Consider the following 10,100-nt stretch of genomic DNA (forward strand, 5'->3'; position numbering starts at 1 on the left):
CTTTTGCGTATAATTTTAACAAAAAATAGATTATAGGAAAATTTTGATTGATGGTTGAATTTAATTGTCTGAAATAATTTAACGAATTTACATAATATATTTTCATTTAAGGAAAGTTCTTCAAAATGGTTCTGAAAAATTTTATAAAAAAACTTTTTTAAAAACAAGTTTTTATTTAAACACACTAAAAAGAATAAAATAAACTTTTTCTTTAAAACTTTTATTATGAACTTATAACGTCATTACACAATTTTAATATTATATAAAAGCTTGTCGCGAGATTTGAGTGTACAGTTGCACTCATAAAAATCTGGTACGACAACTTTATCTTGTAATTCCTGGTCTAGTGGTCTATCATAACACAAACTTTGAAAATGAGACAGGGTAGACACAGGTTTTAGTTAATTTACTTGTTTATCGATGTAGAGAAATCTCGCGACAAGCTTTTATATATCTAATATTAAAATTGTGTAATGACGTTCTAACTTCATAATAAAAGTTTTAAAGAAAAAGAGTTTATTTTATTCTTTTTAGTGTATTTAAATAAAAGCTTGTTTTCAAAAAAGGTTTTTTTATAAAATTTATTTTCTACTTTTTAGTTATGCTGGTTTCTCAGTGCCACACACTCAAACTCAATTTTTTTCTTAAATAACTTTCTATGGGTATCCTAATAATATGTATATCGATTTTCATTAAAAAAGGAGAACTTAAAAAAAACGACAGCTGTCAAATTTGACAGTTCAAATGTGAGACAAATAAAATGAAAACCGACTATGGGGTAGGGGGTCCAAACCAAATCCAATATATCGATTTTTATCAAAATCGGACAAATTTGAAATTATTTGACAGCTGTCACATTTGACAGCTCAAAATATTTTTCTTTCATTTTAGCCCACGGCCATCATCGATTTTTATCAAAATCGGACAACTTTGAAATTTTTTTGATACCTGTCAAATTTGACAGCTCAACATTTTTTTTTCATTTACGCCCATGGCCGTCCTATATATCAATTTTTATCAAAATCGGACAACTTTGAAATTTTTTTGACAGCTGTCAAATTTGACACCTTAAATTTTTTTTCTTTCATTTTAGCCCATGGCCATCCTATATATCAATTTTTATGAAAATCGGTTGACTTTGAAATTTTGACATGTCATTAAACTGTCATTTTTTCAAGATGGCCGCCCATATATTTTTTTTCATATGTATATACCCACAATATACCTATACAGGTTGTTAAATTGTTCATTACTCGCGGCAAGAGTTTTATGGTTGAAATAACCTCGGCCCGCTCGTCGATAGACGACGGCGACGGGACGGGACGAGTCGGCAGAAAAATCAATAATGCATACGTTCTCAATAGGCAGTGTTGCCATTCTGTTTCCCTATAAGTAACTGTCGAGTTAACAACCTGTATATATATATATATATATATATATAATTTCAGCCCGATCCATTCATAAATAGAACTTTAAAAAATCAAAAACCTCAAAAATGCCGCCATTTTGACGGCTGTCAAAAATTCGGGTCATGCCTTGCAAAAAAATGTATTGTCATCGGGACTGAACCTACATGCCAAATTTCAATCTCCTACAATAAAAGGAAGTTTAATTTAGCTTACAAGATTTGCCCCGAACAAACATACATACATACATAGATAGTTATATACAAAGCAAGTTAAATAAAAGCTTATAAAAATAGCCTCCAATGAGGAAACTAAATAAAAAAATGGTCACTTGGCATTAGCAAGCCTCCAAATAAGTAGTCTTCATCGTTTTGAAAAGCTCTAAAGTGTGAATATACTTTTGAATTGAACATTAATTTTGAATTGAATTGAAAATTAAACAGACTATATTTTGAATTATTTCCATAATTATTTGTGCAACCAGCAGCCGCACATCCCGGAAAATCTTTTCCCATTCCATCAATAAAAATAAAATTGAAATAAAAGCACAAATACCTATGGTTAAATATAAGAAAAAAAATCGAATTAAAATCTTCCGTAATACGGCCCTACGCGCCACCGGTGGAGGCTATGCATCGACTGAATGAGGCTGACTGTCGGTCGCTTAAAGCCCCGTTCTCAGAACTGCGTCGTGTCGACAGCGACACTGATTGACACTTCAAACGACCAATGGGAGCTGTACTAAATTTAAAATTGACAGCTGTTTGAATTTTGTACAAATCTCATTGGTCCTCTTGACGTGTCGCTGTTCTGAGAACGGGGCTTTTAAGCCCCGTTCTCAGAACTGCGTCGTGTCGACAGCGACACTGATTGACACTTCAAACGACCAATGGGAGCTGTACTAAATTTAAAATTGACAGCTGTTTGAATTTTGTACAAATCTCATTGGTCCTCTTGACGTGTCGCTGGCGACAGTCGCTGTTCTGAGAACGGGGCTTAATTCAGTTAGCGCATCGTCGGAGTGGGGCGTTTTAAATTCGAGCGTGGGAAAAATTGGCGAGTGTCAAAGCTATGTTATTCTGTAAGCTGTGACTTGGCTATAACTCAGTAATTTTTCGAACAAAACATATTATGGCTTATATCGCTGAAAAGCTTAAAAAATGGTACTTTTTATGAAGTCATGGCCAACTATGGTTTCCATTTAAAAAAACATATGTTTGTGTCATATGTCAAAAATTATAGGGGCTTTAGAAAAAAACGGAGGACACAATCTCATTAAGGATGTGATTATCTACAACTTTTATCTGAAAACTTTTTGTCTAAAATAGCTTATAATGGAATTAGGGACAATTTTTAAAATAGCCGAAATTTGTTTTTTTTTAAATATCTAGTAAGCCATGAACTTTTTTAAACATCTGAAAGGCGCATAAATATGGCCTCACAAAACTGCAATTCTTTCCCCATTTAACCGACTCGCTATATCCAGTAGTTTCCGAGATACCCATAGAGAACATCGTAGGAAACTCACACTGTATTTATTTAAAAAATATATTATTTTCTACAAAATAACAGATGGATTTTTATTTTTTTTTCTCAAATTGAAAAAAAATATTTCTTCAAAATTATTTTTTAACAATTACACAGATATTATTTTAGAGAAGCAAACATGATTTAAGATTGTAACTTACCTGCTTCCTTTATACAACTGTTCAATTATCTTTTTTCGTTCCTCCGGTATAAAAGAAAACAGCTGATTCTTGTTTATAAGACCTGGCGGTGTCGTTTTATGATTTGTACTATACAGAACTTGAGGTTTTGACACCGTGGATCTACAAAACGTAATCAATTTTTATATTTGAACTGTATAAACCGTAAAAAAATTTCAATAACAATTCACCTTAAGTGTGCAAAGGGAATAAACGTAAAATCTCCACTTATCGAGTGGCTCCTAAAGATCTCAATCGGAGGTGAAGGAGCTTGAAAATTAAAGTATTTCTTCAGACTAAAATTTCAAAAAATTAAATAAAATATATACAGGGTGTTACAACATATGCCTCTATCGTGGAGAGATTCCTCATTTAAAATTACACCTTCATTTTTTTCGAAATTTTTTATAATTTTCTTCCAAGTTCTTTCCTTTTTTACAAATTTGTAGGCCGTTTAATGTCGTCTTTTAATATTTTGTGGATTTTGATCTCCTTGATGAGATAAATGCAATTTTATTAATTACAATTAACTGTAACTTTAAAACTATGCATTTCTGCACCCATGTTTATAGGAACTTTTTTTCATGTTTTTAATGAGGAAAAAATGTGTACTTATTTAACACTAGCTAATTAAAGACATAAAACTAGAAGTAATTCTGGACTTGCAATCAATCGAGTGGCTCGCGAACGATCTGGCCGCTAAGGGTGCCTTAAGATTAAGGGAATCCAATCTGTGGAACCAGACCAACTACAGTCACTCCAGGATATTGCCAATGATAGTAGTCTAGGAGCTAGCTTATGTCACGTGTGCCGTTGTATGTCCCCTAAATTTTGTTGCGGGGATTTGTTAAGCACCTCTAGGAGTAATTGACAAAATTGGTCACATGGTCCAGAACATGGTCATTTGATCGCCATATTTAAAAATGGCCGCCAAAAAGTGCTCCGATTTTGCATTTTTAAAGATCAACCTACTCCTCTTATGAAGAAAAAAATTGTAATTAATTGACTGACAAATTTATTAGTTATTGGGATATTTTTAACATTTACACGTAGCGGAGGAATTTGGAATATTTTCTTTAATTTTATTGAAATTACTCATTCTTGTGAGTAATTTCAGACGATTAAAAAATTTTCTAATTTATGTAGCATAAATTGTCACATTGGCAACGCCGCTCCTGTGTCGAAACTGCCTATGCTCTGCGTTTAATTGACATTGCACGGAGTCGCGGATATGACATAAATCATCTTTTATCGTATGAATTAACTTCTACTTCCTTGTTTTTAACAAGAAATGGATTTTTAACAAAATCTGAAAAATCGCAGCTGGTTCATGAACTAGAAAAGAAGTTACAAATACCGGCAAAATCCGAAACTCCTCAATCTGCGGGCAAAGCAACAATCATAGACTTTATGGCTTTTGCAAGGAAGGTACCAGCTAAATCTTTAAAACTGAAAACATATGAAGAGTTTGTGAGAAGCATTTTGAGTACCATATCTAAAGCCTCTCATAAAAGTGAGCGCATAGACATTGTTTATGACGTTTACAAGGAAAAAAGCGTAAACGGATTTGAGAGGGCTAAACGATCGCGGAAACAGCCTGTCGAATATGCAGCATCAAATGACAACACACCCTTTCCTGTAGATTTTCACGCTTACTGGGCCTCCTGTCAAAACAAAGAATTACTGCAGTCATACTTTGTTAATTGGGTATCCCGGAAAAAACATTCTGTCACTGCATCTATTCCCATTTACCTGGGTGGCGTTGTTAAAGATGTCAGCCAAGGTGTTTCAGTATAAAGAATGGCAGAATTGAAAAACGTACGTTGGAATCTGATCATGAAGAAGCGGATGACAGAATGCTAACCCATATTTCTCACATGACACTGACTACAAACGTAAAGAACGTAGTTATTTGTTCTACCGATACTGATATTTTTGTTAGTGCACTTTACCACTACTTGCAGAAGTGAAAAAGTTCAGGACTTAAAAGCTTTATGTTACCTTTGGAGTAGGAAAAACGTTGGGGTATATTCCACTTCACTCGTTTGATGGCAGATTACCACTTAATGTTTTAACAGCTTTACCTGATATCCATTCTTTAACCGGTTGCGACACTACAAGCAAGGTTAGTACAAAATTAGCAGCTCTGAAAGTAGCAGAATCGTATATACTGAAAAGCTCTTATTAGAATTTGGTAAAGAACCATTAAATGAAGAAATGGAAAAACAAGCAGAAGAATTTTTGGTCCGTGCACTTTCATCAAACTTGAGTACAATGAATAAGTTGCGTTTCCATCAGTCCCATCATAAAAAATTACGAAACTTTCAAGATTTGGCCCCTACTTCAAGATCAATCCGTCTTCACATAAAACGGAGCTACTTGCAATGCTACAAATGGATTCATGCTTTGGAACCATGTGAAAAACTTAATCCGTTGAACTATGGTTACATAGAGAAAGATGGTATTTTGATTCCACAAGTAACAGACGACTCAAAGGACCCTGAAAACTTTCCTATTCCATGTAGTTGTCAGATGGGCTTCAGAGAAACTGCATGTCCCTGTAGAAAATTAAAAATAATGTGTTGCGACTTTTGTAAATGTAAAAGTAGTATTTTAGATCAATGCAAGAACCCTCATACATAAGTTAGTAAGTTTTCTGCTTAAACATCTTAATTTTTTGCATTTGAAAAATTATCCTTGTTGCGCGTTTTTTGCGAATACGTCATATAATATAAATTTATTTATACTTTTTTTATATACTATACGGCATTTAAATATACTTTTATTATTTTGAAATAATTTTTTATTTGTGCTTAAAAACGCGCCATGGTTCCATATTTTTACAGTTAAAAAATATGTATTCACAAAATTTGTTTGCGGTCAAAAAATGAGTATAATAACATTTAAAACTCGACCTTTGATAGGAAGATATTAAAATATATAAGAAATTAGTAACATGTCGGCCATTTTTAAATATGGCGACTAAACGACCACGATCTGGAGCGTGTGACCAGTTGGTTTTTAAGCTCTTATACATATTTAATAAAACGCCGCACAAAAACTTAGGGGACATATAACTGCACATGAGACATGGACTAGCGCCCGCACTATAGGGAAATGATGGCGAACACGAGTCCACATCTGCTAGACCAGAAAACTAGACTATATAGACTCACCAAACATGATTTTGGAGAAAAGGTAAGGATTCGCATCCCGACAAGAGAAAAATGGGAAAGCAACCGAGTAATGAACACTAAAGAGATAGCAGTCTACACAGATGCTTCCGCAACTTCAGGAGGCGCAGGTATAGGCATCTGCTCGGGGGCACTAGAGATCCGACGATCTTTAAGGCTATCGGATCGCTGTAATGCTCTATAAGCAGAGGTTTACGCTATTAAGGAAGCGGCCAGTTGTATAGGAGAGAAAATCGCTCATAGACCAATAGGAGATATCGTGATATACTCTGACAGCTTGGGTGCTTTTAGAAGGATCACCGTGCAGTGAGATCGAAAACTGTAATCGACTGGCGAGAAGCACTGTCCTGGCTGCGCCAAGGCGGGGCCACTCTGTGCTGGGTGCCAGGCTACAGCAATGTGGTGAGCAACCAAGAAGCGGACAGACATGCAAAAGAGGGGGCCAGGGAAGAGGCCGTAGCAGATGACCCACCACTTGTGACGATCAACACAATGAAGGAAGATATAGGAACTACCATCAAGGCCAAGCAGCAAAAGACGTGGCAACACTGTGAAGACTGCGCTACAGCTCGAAGACTGTGGTCAGTGGTAGATAACGAAAAGACACAACTATTAGAGCACAAAAAGAACTTAGTATGCATAATTATTGTAGGTGTCATCACTGGATCAACCTCGTGAAATGGAAGATTTCCAACGACGACTACTGCAGAAAATGCGGAGAGAAAGAAGCTCCGAAATTTTTATTATAGGAGTCTGCCTAACAAAGACACTTTAAATGTAAAAAGAGGAGCTTTTAGTTTCAACCAGTGGCGTAGCTGTGATGCGCATCGGGTAATATTTTCAAAAAAAAATAGTACGCCACTGATAAAAATAAAAATTTCGGAGCTTTTTTATTTACTCGGTTTATTTCCAAGAAAAAATGTCTCTTGTAACTTTCTTCTATCTAACACCATTTTGTCACAATTTAAAATTAAATATTTTTTTAATTAAAATTAAAATTATATCTTTAATTTTTCAATAACTTTAACACCCTGTATCTTGCGTAAGAAGCATTTCCGACCCATAGTGTGCTATATCAAAATTAATATTTTGACGTCCCCTATCATTCCTCGAAAGCATGACCGACTTACAGGAATCACCCTGTATATTATTATTTAAAAAAAGATTTGCGCGGAGCGGCGCAACCGGTGTGAATAAAGTTTCTTCTATGCAACACACTGTATTTTATTTATAAAATAAAAATAAAATAATAATACATTTGAATAAATAATATTTGGCGATATAATTCCGGAAAAAGCCGAACCGCTCTGAAATTTTTAAAAGCTTAGGGTCGCGACCGTTGCAAGAATAGCGCCAAATAGTATTTACATTGTCTTTAAGGGCACTTTCAAATCTAAACTTGTTTCATTTATCTATGCTTTACAGGGTTGCCACAAGCTACACAATTGTGTATTTTGCTACACATTTGCTTCCATGATTGCACAGCTACACCACAATCGCCTGTGCTACACATTTTGAGAATTTACATATTTCTTATAAAATATAATACCAAAACAGTAAATCAGCTGAGAAAAACTGTTTTTTTTTGCTTTTAAGTTATCTAAGTTACATTAAAAGAAGTCACAAGTGAACTTTTAATTTTGAACTGACAAATATCATTTTCCGTCATCAGTGTTCAGGTGTTCAGTAAAATGTCAGGGTATGAACCAGAGTATGAACTGGGTCATGAATCAAGGACCGGCTATTGGTCGAGTCAAAAACGGTAAATAGACAGGATTGTCGGTAAATAGACGGTAAATAGATTGGAATTCCTTAAGTAATACATAAAACGTCCTTTGATCAAATTTCACTGCTCAATTACGTCACTGTAGTTCAGTCACACTTCTACTCGTCATACGTGAATATTATTCAATTCCTATTTCACTTCCTCCCATATCAGCAAGGACTGCAGTTTCTATAGACAAATTTGGCCGATTAAACAGTCCTCAATAGTTTACAGTTTTTAAACAGACTTTTTTAACAGGTCTAATTTGTCCATAAAATCGTTAGTTTCGCGGCATCAATTTTGGCGTCACTGCAATATTTGCTGGCATAAAAGGAAATTAAATGGGAAATGAGTTTATTGACGTATACAAACGACTGGAAGTGAGACTCGTAATCATACTTTAAAATTTGGCGAACGTACATCTTATTCTTGGTCTTATTGAATAGTTTACAATTATTGGTCATGGATTTAATGGCTACACAATGCTACACATTTTTATGGTCAAGTTCTACACAATCAAAAATTTTCTTGTGGCAACCCTGATGCTTTAACCTTCAAAATTTCACTTGAGTCGCTAAAAGCGGAAAATTAAAATAAATCGAAAAAATCAAAACCTTAACCCCATGCAGCAACAAAACAAAACAGAATCAGACCTACGATGATATGAAAGTAAATCTTGTTTTTACATGAGGAATCTCCCCTCAAGAGATGGCACATGTATTTTTAAACACCATGTATTGTAATCGTTGGACTTGAATCTCACTCATAACGTTTGTCTCTAGGCCTCTGAAAAAACCTCGATTTTAAATAAATATCTTTCTCCGGATTCAAATTTAATTCAGCATATTCTTCCCAATTTTTCGGATATTGTTTGTGAGGTTTTTTGACTTGCTGATCCTGCTCTTTTGCCCTCTTAGACGATGAAGACTTAGGAGATGGCGAACGGCGTTCACTATCAGCTTTTCTTATATTACGACACTTAATTTCACGCTTCTTAAATAAAAGACGATCTTCATCTACGTCTACAACATTTATATTTAATTTTAATTTAAAAATGAGACATGCCAAATTTGAAAAATTATAAGTTTTGAAAAAAACGACGTCAGAGAATTTAAAATAAAGTAATTTTCATATGCTAAAGTGTTAAACTACTCAAATAGTACATTCTAATATAGCCTTAGGTATTCACTTACCGCTAGAAAAAGAATTCGACTCGGGTTTAATTCTAACTACTGGAACAACCTCCATAGGAATTAATGTAGGACTTTGCGGTGGTGCACCGTAACCAGCCCTTTTTAACTCCTCTATATCTCTTATAACAGCCCTAGCAATATCATGTGGATATAGGGCTAAAATTAAAAAAATCCTCACTAATATTAACATTATTTTTTTAGAAATATCAATACTCAGTCGCCCTATTAATTAATCAATTTTGTAATAAGTAAAATATCTACTTACTTTTTTTAGATTTTTTAGGTGATTGTTTTACTGGTTTTCCTACAGGGCTCGATTCATTTTTTTCTTCTTTTTTGAACCTATTTATATTAGAATAAGCTTGTAATCGTCTTTTCGCTAAAAGAGACGTTTTAGGGGAGTGTTTTGAACTTGGAGAGTCTACACTAGAATTATTTAGATCATCTGAACCACACTCTTGCAAATCACTTATTGAACTTTCTTGTGCCAGTTCCTTACTTGAATATAAAGGAATATCCAAATAAAACTGTTCGTTTATATCTTTACCCTTTTCGTTTTCCATTTTTCAGCGCTTCTTCTAAAATAGAACATTATTAATGCCTAAAAATTAAAAAATAGATCAGTCCTACATTTGCAAGAGGCTAAACATGTTTGAAATTAAATTTGGTTAAACATTTTTATCCTTATATTTTTCTGAATTGAAACAGTGCATATTTCATACGTTAGTCAAGTTTGTGAATATCGTTAATAGTAGTTATATTATTATAAATTAATATAATTGCTAATAAAATATTTTGACACAAACTTGCACTAATGCACGAGTAATCGATAGGTG

The 10,100-nt window shown here is 34.1% G+C and overlaps 1 protein-coding gene across 1 annotated transcript in view; it reads right to left on the reverse strand.

Moving 5' to 3' along the window:
- Positions 1–10,094, reverse strand: part of LOC115878190 (titin-like) — a 34,975-nt gene extending 24,881 nt beyond the window's left edge. Inside the window, 6 exon segments of the mRNA XM_030894601.1 lie at positions 3,095–3,235; positions 3,304–3,408; positions 8,835–9,093; positions 9,265–9,420; positions 9,530–9,842; positions 9,895–10,094. Coding sequence (XP_030750461.1) covers positions 3,095–3,235; positions 3,304–3,408; positions 8,835–9,093; positions 9,265–9,420; positions 9,530–9,827 — 959 coding nt within the window. The 5' untranslated portion in view covers positions 9,828–9,842; positions 9,895–10,094.
- Positions 10,095–10,100: the final 6 nt, after the last annotated feature.

This window comes from Sitophilus oryzae, unplaced genomic scaffold (genome assembly GCF_002938485.1).
Source record: "Sitophilus oryzae breed Bouriz unplaced genomic scaffold, Soryzae_2.0 scaffold_1502_pilon_pilon, whole genome shotgun sequence".
Lineage (NCBI taxonomy): Eukaryota > Metazoa > Arthropoda > Insecta > Coleoptera > Curculionidae > Sitophilus > Sitophilus oryzae.